The sequence below is a fragment of the Octopus sinensis genome, linkage group LG18 (assembly GCF_006345805.1).
Source record: "Octopus sinensis linkage group LG18, ASM634580v1, whole genome shotgun sequence".
NCBI lineage: Eukaryota > Metazoa > Mollusca > Cephalopoda > Octopoda > Octopodidae > Octopus > Octopus sinensis.
The window spans coordinates 4,149,681-4,164,680 of record NC_043014.1 but is presented as its reverse complement, the minus strand read 5'-3'; the positions used below and the strand labels follow the sequence as shown (position 1 = coordinate 4,164,680).

Below are 15,000 nucleotides of genomic sequence, written 5' to 3'. Positions count from 1 at the left end.
CGCACTAATATATTCAAACATATGTATGTTATATATACAAATATACGTATATGTATATATATGTATATTTAGGTATGTGCGCCTGTGTGTTCGTGTGTGATTACGTGTGTGATCTTATGTGTGTGTGTGTGCTCCATAGGAACATATGTACGTGATTCATGCATACATCCTTACATCCATCCATCCATCCGTACGTACGTACATACATCCACATATTAATACATACATACGTAAATGCATACATACATACATGCATATATAAATACATAAAGACATACATATATTAACACAAAATCCATGACTTACCGTTTTCGATTTCTCTTCCATTTTTCCTATTCTAGAATCTTGATGAAGAATCACGATCGTCAGAACGAGAAGAACCCCAAAAGCTATGAGAGAAGAAATGGAATAACGCTGCGAAATATTCCTGGACAGTTGTGCGAAATCCATTCTGGTGACAGTTGTCGGTCGTAAGTGATACTTCGTGTGGCTTCAACAAAAGATCGAGATGCGAGGTTTAAGCTGAAGACCTGTAACTGAATTCCACGTATTTATTGAGCGCACAAAAACCCAGCTCTGGCATAGATCTTACCGTAAATTTATGAACCAATGCGATTGGTGGAACTGTAAAAGCGGGTGTGAACTTGTCTGACAGGTTTAATTATTGGAAAGAGATGGTTTGATATTGTCACACAATAATTAGCAAAATATTTTGAATAATGAGAGACACGTGTAAAGTGAAATGATTCCTGTTTCTGGATATATTATGATATATTTATTTACTAATGTTGTTATTTAATTTTATTTGTTATTATTGGGAAACAGTTTTAATATTCAGTGTGGGAAGTATTTCGTTCAACCGACGAATACACAGACTCACACACACAAACACACGCACACACTTACATACATGCACACACACACACTGGCACACATACACACAGACACTAACATACACACACACATACACACTCTGACACACATACACACATACACACACACACACACACACACACACAGACACACACACACACACACAAACTCACACACACACATACACTGACATACACAAATACTGACACACACACATAAACAGACACACACTGTAATACACACACAAACACACGTACACACATACACACAGTGACACACACACACTGACACACACACACACTGACACACTCACACACACACACACTGGTGAACAGGCACACACACACACACACACACACAAACTTACACAAACACCACTAAACAGACACACACTGACATACACACACAATCACACGTACACACATACGCACACACTGAAAATCACACATGCACTCACACACACACTCACACCCATTCACACACACACACTGACACACACTGACACACTGACACACTCACACTCTCACACACACACACTGGTGCACACACACTCCTACACACACACTGACACACACACACACATATATATATGCGGAAAAATGCGGTCACGTTCGAGCGACCGCAGTTACTGTTGGGGCACAAGGTTGAAGTCAACTCCTCTAGCGAAGTATTTATGAAAGAGAAATACCGAAGGGAGGTAACTCACGACAGACTCCAGCCTGGCGCTCTAATGGCGTCACTTACTCGTTGTTGTTGACTATGTTTAAGTTAAAGCTATGGCTTTAAGTTTGTCCAGATATTCCCCTCTTCGGTATTTTCTTTTGATAACGGCTAAACTGGCACCCGATAGGGAGCAGCACTGGACTGATATGCTGTTTTTTCCGCTTTCTGCACAGAATTTGCGTTTAGAGTTTGAAATATGCCATTAGCACATTTTAACGAACCTAAAAATTGCTTATGCCTAATACTGAGCGCTAATACTGTTCACTGGAAACGCCATGTTGAATGTTTCCATATATTCATTTGTCAATTTGCATTTCGTGCTTTCATGTTACTTAATTATTATTCTTTTTCTCTAGCTTTTTCACAATCGAGCATTCTTATGGCACGCAATGAATCGGACAAAAAACGTGCTGCCACCCACAGATCCCTCTTTCCACGGATACCTTCGTTTATGTGGCAGCCATTCTACAAACTCCCACATACAAGGAGCAATCATGCTGGGTATAGTGTGAAACACTCAACATGTTGCACTGATTCCACCTAATGTATATTTTATAAGTGGTGTTCCTTTCCTTACTAAGTCGTTTATGTGTGTTACAGTTATTGTATGCATGTATCTCGAAGCAAGATCCACTTCTGCGAGTTTGATACTTTTATGTTACAGACGGAGATAATTTGTTGAACTCGATGTTTTGTGGTGTTGCTGTAGATTCGGTTGATGCTGTTCCTGAAGTCTACTCATATTTCTTGGTGGTTTCATATTTTATTTTGGCACATCAGTGTTCAGGGAACGATGAGAGGCTGCGTGTGTAATGTGACGCGTGGTTTTGTGCTTGTGATTTTCATAGAAAAGCGGGAATATGTGAATGTAGGTTGAAAAATAGTTGATCGTGGGACGTGTACTTGTAACCTTGTCGAAAGTGTTTCGTGAACACTTCAATGTGTTAGTAACCTGACAAGTAGTTTGGTAGTCAACATTTTGTGGTATTTCTTCAGTGGATATCAAATATCCTTTATTTGGTAATATCCGCGATTGGATTGCAGAGCTTTCATCGCATCGATTGTAGTTACAATGATTCGTATGGGAGTATTTTTTTTATTAAACCATCATGATTTAGTGATGTTAGTTATAAGCTTTTATCGTGTTTTCTGAAGATTGATCATGAAAGGGTGATATATTTGTACGGAGGTGTTTCATTTGGGGATTGTTTTCATTTTAAGACGGAATACAACACACGTTTAAACGAATCATTATTTTATTTCAACTTTTAAATTTGATAAACTGAACCTCATACGATGTATTCTAGAATCATTCCCCGAGGATTACATCGTTCTGTTAAGCTATTTGTCACATTCTATGACTTCTCTGTTGTTTCGTTTTGAATATTTTCTGAAAACTTGTAGCAGAAACTTATTTAACGACATATATTAGTCGGATAAAATATTGCGAAACACAATTACAAGAAACGTATATGTTGCTTTATTATATTATATTTTATGATTCGCCGACATAAATTTTCGTATAAAAACGAATGTAAACTTCTATTCAGTATTTACTGCACACAACGCAGGTTAATTCTCGACCATTGACATACGGTGGACATGGCAATGAACCACAAGCAGCCTGAACGAAATATAATAGAGCTCCATCTTCGTTTCTGTAACCTGCTGGATCAGCTTCTGGTGCGTAGTCCACACACACATACTCATGTCTGCCCTTATGCTTATAATACTCGGTCATCAAATATCCCGAATACTCAATCGTCCAACCAGGGTAACACTTTGTCCTGGCTGGTAACATCATAACGACAGCAGGTTGTCGTGTCAAACAGACAGCGCACGGAACGTTGTGCTCATGAATTGATTCAGCGTTAGCAAAAGAAAAGAGTTTATTAGTTGGGTAAAAATTTAGTTCATATTCACTACCATAAATGTAACCTCCTTCTTCAACTTCTGTAGTATAATTGGCCCAAATGGGATCGTTGGGTAGACACAAGAGATTACTTCCGCCACCAGTATGAGAATAAAATTGTCCACCAACCACACCTAGAATTGGTAAGAATAAATCAAGTAAAAAAGATGTTAAGCAAAATTATATATGAAATAACAGAAACATTCATTACAATTTTTCACTTAAAAGAAGTCATGTTTAGTCGCGTGTGAACGAATTGTGGTGTATGTGTTAGTGTTTATGTGTGTAAGCAGTGTGTTGAGGTATGTATGAGATCGTAGCTGTGCGTTTGCCTTCTCATCATATGTATATATATATATATATATATATATATATATATATATATATATGTACTCTTTTTTTCTTTTTCTTGTTTCAGTCATTTTATAGCGGCCATGCTGGAGCACCGCCTTCAGTCGAGCATCTCGACCCCGGGACTTATTATTTGTAAACCCAGTACTTATTCTATCGATCTTTTTTTCCCGAACCGCTAAGAAACGGGGACGTAAACACACCAGCATCGTTTGTAAAGCGATGGTGGAGGACAAACACAGACACACAAATATATATATATATATACATATATTCGACAGCCTTCTTTCAGTTTCCGTCTACCAAATCCACTCACATGGCATTGGTCGGCCCGAGGCTATAGCAGAAGACACTTGCCGAAGATGCCACGCAGTGGGACTGAACCCGGAACCATGTGGTTGGTAACAAGCTACTTACTACACAGCCACTCCTGCGCCTATAAATATATATATGTATATATATGTTGTGTGTATACGGGTACCTATTTGTGGTTACGACGTGGATTATTATGTATGTTTGCATGGGGTAGGTGTCTTTCGGTGGATGTCACCAGATGGAGAAAAAGAAAGATATTTTATAACGCATGCACTCGTGTTTATCCAAAATAGAAACGATGTTCACGTGTGAACGGGGATATTTTGGGTGGTGGAAAGTGTAGGAGGTTTGAGTAGGACAATACGGGAGACGACGAGATGCAGAGAAGTGGTGGGTAACCGTCGATGAAATGTTGTTTAGTCGATCAAACGAGAGTCAGTGGCTAAACCTCTCGTTTAGACTCGGAGGAATCAGGCTTACATAGACGTTATGATCACACAGACTTTTTTTCATGCAATACACAGAAACGAGGTGGGAGGAAAAGTCGTGAGGTTCAGTGATGGCATAGTGCTTAAGATGAATGGACGGCGGAGTGGGCGACCGATAAATGATACGTGTAAGGTTTATAGACAGCAGATTCAGAGCATTTTTAAAGGAATGTGAGGTTGACTGGGGAAGCTGTTTGTAGCAGCAATTTTGAATTGGAAGTTTCGGAATTACCTTACAAATATATACTGGATAATTAATGAGGTGATGTGGTGCATGAAAAGAGCAAGGTTTTAGCGATAGGACGATTTCGGTGAGGCGGAGAAGAATAGAAGTGCATTCTGTACTCTGTTGTGTTCTCTCACTAATATTTAGTCTCTCTCTATTTTACTTAATGAATAAAGTCCTTAGCTTTTTCCATCAGTTACAGTATGTGGCTTGTCCAGTCCTCATTCTACATTGTGCGTACATTCCATTAACCATTTACAGTCACTGTCATCAATTCTAATAGACTCTATTCAATTTAGCCCACACCTACGATCATTGGGCACTCTTGTTACTGATAGTCAAGTGGCCACTTTTCAGCTCTGGTCACTCACGTACAATACCACCATCCGTAGCCAGTACACTTGACCACCAGTTAGCATCCTTTTCACTTGGTCCGTAGTAGACAACATATAATATTCTGATTTGACCAAATACCTACAAAGGAGTAAGCAGTCTTTTGTAGTGTCTGTATAGTCTACAGGTATATACGTTTGAAACGTGACACATCATAAGAGGATATGAGAAGTTTTATGTCAGACAACCCGAGAAAGGGTGAGTGTGGTTGCATGTGCGTGAGAGAGAGGGTGAGAGAGAAAGAGAGGCAACAAAAAGAGAGAAGGAGAGGTATAAAAAGTGAACAAGAGAAAGACAAAAAGAGAATGAGAGGTGAGAAATATAAAGTATACTAACCGTCATATACAAGTTTCGAATAAGGAGGACAAGTTGTTCTGCCCCACCGGGTATACAATGATCCGAGACCGGGTTCTGTGATATTAAAATGAAGTAAAGTAGTTTAAGAGAAAGAATTGGGGGATCATTTACAAAGTAGGATGTTGGATGGGAAGGAATTGATGGAGAAGAGAGAAATATAGAAGTTAAGAAAGAACGAGTGAATGAATGAAAGTCAGAACGAAAGATGTAAATAATAAGAATAAATTGTAAAGAAAGAAAAAAGACATTTGTCTGTTGAGCCTGTTGTTGACGTTGATGTCAAAGATTTGAGAGATTAATATCAGAATATCAGAATGTGTATCGGTCTCCGCTAAGAACGGATGTATGTATGATACGTAATCTTGGGTATGAGAATATATACTTCTCAATAGAATAATGATAAAACTCAATAGAATAATGATAAAATATTCGCCAGGTGCGAATATTCATCGGTCAATTACAAATATCAGTTTGGAGCTCGGCGCAAATAAGGCCATCATAACTACAATATGAAAATAACAACCATACCGCATCATTTGTCGATTTAGTTAAAAGACATCGCATCCGGATCTCGAGTAGAGGAGTCCGTTCGATAAATGTATAGCACAACCCACCCAATACCGGTGCAACCAGTAAGAAGCCAGCAACTTAATCTGGGGTGCGTGAGGTGGGAGCACAAAATTGACGGTCTCAGGAAATCAAAGCAGATGAAGAAGGGAACAATCTTTAATAATTGAGAATTAAACTGTCGAAATTGTTAGATATAATCTGCCTGTAAGATATAATCGGTGTCTCCTCTACAAACTTCCGTTTCTCCGATAGCGTACACTTGGATATAGGCTTGAAAGTCCACTACGCAACTGTGGTGCCAACAATGTCTGCACAGGTGGGATTAGGATACTCTCAATCCCCAGCTTTCGGACTGTATTATGGAATGAAACCTACTAGGTGTGAGGGTTCACCTCTTGAAGCTAAGGCTGAATATGAAGGACCACTGTGGCCGCTGTAAGTATATGCAGCAAACATTGCGGTCAAATACAAATCCTTCCTAAGCAAATTCACCTCAGCTTTAGATACATTTGGGGTAAAGTCATTTGTCCTGCAAGGAGACTTCAGTGCACACCTTGGCACTGATAACTGTGAGAAGGATTGATTGGAAGGAATGTCGTCAGTGAACTTAATGGAGAGGTCATAGCAGCCTTCAGTGCAGGATACACACACTCCTCTCTATGGTATAGATATTATTTTAAGACAGGGATATTTATAAGGGTGCCTGGTATAGACATAGTTGGTGACAGAGATTTTTGATAGATTTCGGTCATCTTTCACTCTTTGCTGAACGTTCGGGTAAAAGGAAGGGGTGGAGTTGTCAACTCGTCACTACCTAAATGTCTGAAAACCTGAAAATTCGTACAGTCTGCCGAACACTGGAAATTGGTAAGTCCAGTGCGACCTACAGACTACAGTTGGAAGCCGCTGTGGATGCTGGGATCAGATATAAAATTGTGGAGACTTTTGCATCCAAATTGAGAGTGACCATCCTGAATGAAGTTGGACATCGAAATGGATTCGTGATTGTATTATTTTATTCGGCAGGTTCTTCTTCGGTTGAACGCTTATTTGAGCTAAATTCACTTAAAAGTGGTAAAGCTGCTGGTGATAAGGACGTTCGGCTTTATATTTTAGAAACCTTAAATACAAATGGTATTCTCTGAGTGACCAATGTATGCTAGGTGGATGGGACCTGTGGAAAACACACCAAGGCAATGGTAATATGGGGTGACAATCACAATTTTTTCAAACAGAGACCAAAGATTGTGTTCTAATTATAGAAAAGTCTACACTAGATGTCAGGAAACGATAAGTAGGTAAAATGTCGTGCCCAAGATTACTGTCCGGGACGCAGTACACCCAACCAGAGAGTCGTCCAAAGACAGATCTTCCAGCAAACACTGAAATATTTCCAAGGTTTATACGCTGTAAACCACGAAAAGGCACAAGATCACGTGCCATGGGGCATGTTGCGGATGGTTTACCATGAAGGTGAGTTTAATGGGCAAATACTGGTTGCCATAAAGTACTTATGTTCAAATTATTGTATTTATGTAAAAGTCGAAAGTTTTCAACGTGAATGTTTCACTTAGTTGAAGTGTGCATTGTTAGTGCCCCATCTCACATTCTTTTTTGTGATCTGGTTGAATATGCGCAGCCATTGTGGTAGAGGATTCCTAATTCATCTCTACGTGATCGGTCGACTGTTATTTGTAGACGACATGCTGCTACGTGATTCATCTGATTGTCACCAACAACGTGCATTGAATGGATTGGCTGCCGGGTACACCAAGGCAGGGTTGACAAATACCGACTTTGTAGGAAAGTGGAACATAATTATTTCGGGTTTCTATTCACGAATTATTGGAAGCACAAGAGTGGACAGAATGCTGAATTGTAGATATAAACGCAGTGAAGCGACAGCTCGGGCATTTGATTCTCAGATGAAGAGGGCTTGGTACAATTCTCGACGTAGCGCTGCATATGTACTCATATACACACAATAATTATCATAGTATATTAGAGTAATATTTTATTTAGGAAATTCTTGTAAAGTAGAATATATTTTGAAATTATTTCAGGCAAGTGTCTTAGTATATATTATTGTGGACAGATGGATAGTAATGTGGAACTAATTCAAAGTTGCTAAAATTATAAATCATTAGTTAAGGAGACACGGGTAAAAGACTTTAGCTATAAAATTAGTTCTTACTTGGTGTATCATCAGGTTTATCGTCGAGAGATTTCTTGGAGATGAAACGGTTCTGTGAAAAAATAGAAATAGCATCATATAAATAGAACTTCAGGGTATTTATAATCGATTAGAACTTAAAACAATGCAATAGATGACAACATATTCGGACAGGTATCATTGCCAACACTACCATCTCAACCCCTTAGGAATCTTCTAGAAGGCGCTTCAATCCAGTCAAAGGATTTTCTGAACAATATCAGACAATACAACTTTGCATTTCAATTGACATCTTTTGGTGAATCTAAGAAGATAGATAAACATGAATTTACGCCGACGTCAAAGTTCAATGGCAACTCTATCCCCTCAATGGTTCCCTGGTACCCGCGAATGAACAACCACAGTTCGTCTAAATTTACTCTATGAGTGATGTAGGACAAGAAACCCGACGTGTGGTGTCAAATTTCCGATGATGGGTCGTGTTAGACACAGCGCACACTGCTGCAAATGAGAGTATATCCACTGACAGCTTTTCGGTACGTTCAAAAATCACACAAAACCCACCTCCAATTTTGCATGACAGGTTAGGGCCTGAAACACTCCAAACGGACACATAGCATGTTGCTTAGTCGAATTAGCCCAGCATTTACTCTACAAATGTTTTGTTGTCAATGTTGCACTTTCCCATATCACCTGTTTCAAAATGACTCGAATATATTATATACCAACTTTCCCGTTTTTATCCCCAGCAATGCCGGGTATGTCTGCAAGTACACACACACACACACATATATATATATATATATATATATATATATATATATATATATATATACACACACATATTTCTACATATATATATATATATATATATATATATATAGTAGCCTAGATTCGTTTGTACATGACTGCAACGCTTTGGTCCACCGTTTCAACTTTGAACCAAGACCCCGCCGAGCCAACCTCACTCGGGCCGAATCCATTGCCCTTCGCCACCTCCGCCGTCGTGATGACATTGTCATCAAACCGGCGGACAAAGGCGGGGCAGTGGTAGTGTGGCGCGCGGACCTATACAGGGAGGAAGCGCTCAACCAGCTTCAAAATCCACTCTTCTATCGCCTCCTCCCCTCCGATCCCACCTCCTCCTACCAACAACGAGTGTCCTCCACCATCCACGACCTCATCTCCTCCTCCGCTCTCCCCCTCACCGCCACCAACCTCATCGTCCGCACACCCCGCACCTCCACCATCTACTTCCTTCCCAAGATCCATAAACCCTCTAATCCTGGCCGTCCCATAGTCTCTGCCTGTAATTGCCCCACTGAACTCATCTCCCTATACCTCGACCGCATCCTGTCCCCCTTAGTCGCAGCCCTCCCATCCCACATACACGACACCAACCACGCCCTCCGTCTCTTCAATTCCTTTTCCTTCCCTTCCAGCCCCTCACACCTCCTCTTCACTTTAGATGTAAAATCCCTGTACACAGTGATTCCCCACAATGACGGTCTCCTAGCCCTCCAACACTTCCTCGACCGTCGTCCCGACCCCACCCCCAGCACCCCCACCCTTCTCCGTTTGGCCGAGCTCGTCCTCACCCTCAATTGCTTCACGTTCGCCGGGGAAACGTACCAACAGGTGTCCGGGGTCGCGATGGGAACTAGGATGGGCCCCAATTTCGCCAATCTCTTTCTTGGCTACATTGAGGCCCAAGTGTTCTCCCAGTTCTCTGGGCCGACCCCCGAACTATACGGTCGCTATATCGACGACTGCGTAGGTGCCACCTCCCTTTCCCGTGAACTTCTCTGCCAATTCATCTCTTTCCTTTCCAACTTTCACCCCTCCCTTCAATTCACCTCCACCATCTCCAACACCTCTGTCAACTTCCTTGACATCTCTCTCCGCATCGATCACCCCTCCAGATCTCTCACCACCACCGCCTTTTTTAAACCTACGGATTCCCACCTCTATCTCAACTTCTCTTCCTCCCACCCCTTCCACACCAAACGAGCCATCCCCTACTCCCAGTTCCTCCGCCTCCGACGTTTGTGCAGCCGCGACCAGGATTTCGAGACCCAATCTCAATACCTGGCCCGCATGTTCAGACTCCGAGGTTACCCACCCATACTCCTCTCTGATGCCCTCACCCGCGCCCGTCGCATCGACCGCACTACCGCCCTGTCTCCTTCCCCCCGCCCACCCCCCAATCGCACCCCCTTCCCCCTCCTTTTCCACCCCTCTACCCTACCCCTTCGTCGCAAGATACTACGTGCCTTCCGTCGCCTCCAGCTTGATCCCACCACCCGCCCCATTTTCCCTAACCTACCCCTGTCCTCTTTCAAACGAGCCCGCAATCTGCGTGACCTCCTGGTCCACAGCACCCTCTCTCCTTCCCCCTCAGCCCCACACGGATCATTCCCTTGCTCTAGATCCCGCTGCAACACTTGCCCCTTCATCACCAACACCACCGCTGTCACCGGCTCCAACCTGCACACTGTACGCATTAGGCACTCTTTTACGTGCACCTCGTCTGGCCTTATTTACTGCATTAAATGCAACCTATGCGGGATGCTGTATGTAGGACAGACGGGACGCCGGTTGTCCGACCGTTTCACTGAGCACTTAAGGGACGTTCGCCTACACTCTCTTTCTCCCGTCGCACGCCACTTCCGCTCGGCCGGCCATTCCCTAGATGACATCTCAGTGTTTGGTCTCGCCCCCCACCAAGGTCGCCCACTTTCCAGGCTCCACTTGGAGCAACGCTACATCTTCACCCTACAAACTACCACCCCACACGGACTTAACACAGCTCCCTCCTCTTGAGATCTTTTTTTTTTTTTTTTTTTTTTTTTTTTTGCACACCACCCACACACACCCACCCACCTGCCTCCCACACGCACACACCCACCCACCTACCTCCCACACACACCCAACCACCTACCTCCCACACGCCTGTTCACACACACACATACGTAGACCCATCTACGTACATACCTTCACACATTTAATCACACACACTTACAGACATACTAGCACACACTAACATACAAACCAACATGCACATACACACACACATACATACATACGCACACACATACATACTTACACACACACACACACACAGACATACATACACACATACACACACACATACATACGCACATACATACACACACACTCACACACACACACACCGCACGTACATACTTCACACACACACATGCAAACATACATCTAGGCACATACATACATACTTGCCCACACATGCACACCCTTACACTGAATGCACACACACATACACCTTTTTGCATCCAGGCAGCCCCCCCTCTTTTCTGCTTTCCGGTTTTGGCTGATGGATCCTCGGTTCCCGCGTAGCGGGGTGTTCGAGGGCCTTTGCGCTCGCGCGCCTTGGCGCGCGCTGGGGGCTTGGTCGGCCCCTTGGGCTTGCGTTGTACTGCTTGTGCATTGTGTGCGTGAGCGCGCTTTGTGCGTGTGGGCGTGCTTCGGATGTGCGCGTACGCATGTATGCATACATACCCACACACTCGCATGCATCCCTACCCACATACATACACGCACACCTACTCACACACACACATACACACACATACCTGCACACACACACACATACATACATACACATACATACCTACTTCAGACATACACACACACAGACATACACCCATACACTCACACTCACACGCATACACACACACACATACACACGCACACGTACACATACACACACACACACACACCTACATACATACATTACACTTGTATACACACACACTTACATTCATACACACACACACCTACACAGCCATACCCTCACTCAGACACACACATCTACCTACACACACACACTAACACACACGGACACACACCCAGACATACATACATCTACACACACACGCCTACACACATACATACACACATACATAAACACACACACATACACATGTACACACATACGCACACACACATATACTTATACACATGCACACACACATACATACATACATACACCCATATACATACATACACACATACCCACATACTCCTATACGCACATACACACACAAAGACATACACACTTACACACTCACACAAACATACACACACACATACTTACACACACACTCACCTGCACGCGCACACACATGCATGACAAACACCCATACACTCACACTCACATACGCACACACCAACATAAACACGCACACGCACACACACACCTACACTCCCACACACATACACACGCACCTACATACACACACGCACGCATACACACGCATACACACATACATTACACACGTACACACACACCCACATACACATGCATACACACACACACACAAACATGCACGGACACACCCAGACATACACACATACACCTATATACACACGCCCACACACCTACATACACACACATATACACACGCCCACACACCTACATACACACACATACATACACACACATACACGGACACACCCACACATACTTACATACATACACCTATACACACACGCCTACACACCTACATACACACACATGCATACACACACACACACATGTACGCACATACACACACATATACGCACATACATATATACCCACACACATGCACACACACACACACACACGCACATGCATGCATGCATGCACACGCGCACACCTACATGCATACACACACACACACGCACGTACACATACATACATACACACACGCATGCATACACCCATACACATACATGCATCCGACACACACATACATACACACTCACACATACATACACACACACACACTCACTCACACACCTGTATGTACGCGCACACACATGCACATACACACACTTCCCCACACCCACACGTACATACATACACACTCACACACATACACACACACACACACACGGACATACATCTATGCACACACATACATACACACATACTCACATACATTCATCGGACACACTGCCACCCAGACATACACACAGACACACTCACACATCCACACACATACATACTTACGCGCATACTCGCAGGCACGCCCACACACGCACTTGCGCCGGCTCGCGCTGCATACGCGCTGCATACACCTCGCCCTTGGACCTGACGAGACCTCCCGCCCGTTCCTGGGACCGTCGCGTGTCGTTGGGTTTTCCCACGCCTGTCTCCGCGGTACCACTCTTCCATCTTCCCCTCAGCTGGAGTCCTTTTTCCTTAAACCCCCCCCTTTTTTCGTTACACACACGCGCACACATATACACACCTTGCCTATATATATACATCACTCTCACACACATTCAATCTACTCGCCATTAATACCACCACGACACTGCACACACACACACACTACTACTCAACACACGCTGGCACGCTACATACGCCCCCACCCCTTCCCCTCCCTCCCTTCCTCCTTCCTTCTTTTTCTTACTACTGACCTCCCTTCCTCCTTCCTTCTTTTTCTCACTACTGACCTCGTCTGCTAGCTGACCACTAGTCTCGCCCTACCCCACACGCCTACACACAGACGCACACACTAACACACACATATATTTTTTTTTTTTTTTTTTTTTTTTTCATCTCGCCTCACACACACACATACACACACGCACACACTCACACATACACACACATCTGTTGGGTTACCAACCTTGTCTCCACTCTTTTGCCTTTAAAAACCCACTTTGCTCTTGTTTCGTCAACATCCGCCTTTCACCATGTGCAACTCGTAAACACCAGTCGTCTTTTTTCTCTTTCCCTGTTGCCCGCTCTGGGATCTTTCTTTCCTCTCTCTTCCTTCTTTATGTTTCCGACGAAGAGCTCCGCTCGAAACGTCATACCTCCCTGCTTCCATCTCCTGAGCGCCTATTAATAATAATACTGTAATTGTTCCTGTTGTTGTTGTTTTTTTTGTTTCCCTTTTGGATTAAAATTATATATATATATATATATATTAATATTTATATAGAGACACACACATGTATATATATAGTTAAATTTAATCCAATAAGAAAGCACAAAGAAACACAACAACGCACGGACGTGGAACAAAGATAGTATTATTGGACGTTCAGGAAAGAAGGAAAGAAGGAGGGTTTAACGTTTCGAGCGGAGCTCTTCGTCGGAAACATACGAGAAGGAAAGATCCTGAGAAGGAAGACAGAGGAAAAAAATCGCCAACGGTACACACGCGCACACATTTTGAATGACCGTAAGGAAATGGGTGAAGAAAAGTTCTTTCAAAGACAGGAGAGTGGTAGAGGAGGAAGAATGTGTGTGTAAGTGTGGTTATGTGCGGACGCGGAGGTCTGCGTGTGCGTGTGTGTGTATGTGTGTATGCGTGCAAAGTTGACACGTGTGTGTGTGTGTGCGTGTGTGTGCGTGTGTGTGTGTATGTGTGTGTGGTTGTGGCTGTTAATCTTTGCATGGTGTAGGGCTAGTAGTGTTAAGGTCAAGGAAGAAGGAATTGGGCGTGGCTCCTTTTGTCTCTACCCCAGGTCAAGTAGTAGGTAATGCTAGTTTGAAGTATGTGCGTGTGTGCGTGTATGTATATGTATCGTGTGTGTGTTTTGTTTGTATTGTGTGTGTGTGTACGTATGTGTGTGTGTC

General features: G+C 43.2%; 1 protein-coding gene across 1 annotated transcript in view; it reads right to left on the bottom strand.

The window, feature by feature from the left end:
• Nucleotides 1-3,112: 3,112 nt before the first annotated feature.
• Nucleotides 3,113-15,000, bottom strand: part of LOC118767013 — a 32,157-nt gene continuing 20,269 nt past the window's right edge. Inside the window, exon 3 of the mRNA XM_036510919.1 lies at nt 3,113-3,642. Coding sequence (XP_036366812.1) covers nt 3,143-3,642 — 500 coding nt within the window. The 3' untranslated portion in view covers nt 3,113-3,142. The remainder of the gene's footprint in view (nt 3,643-15,000) is intronic.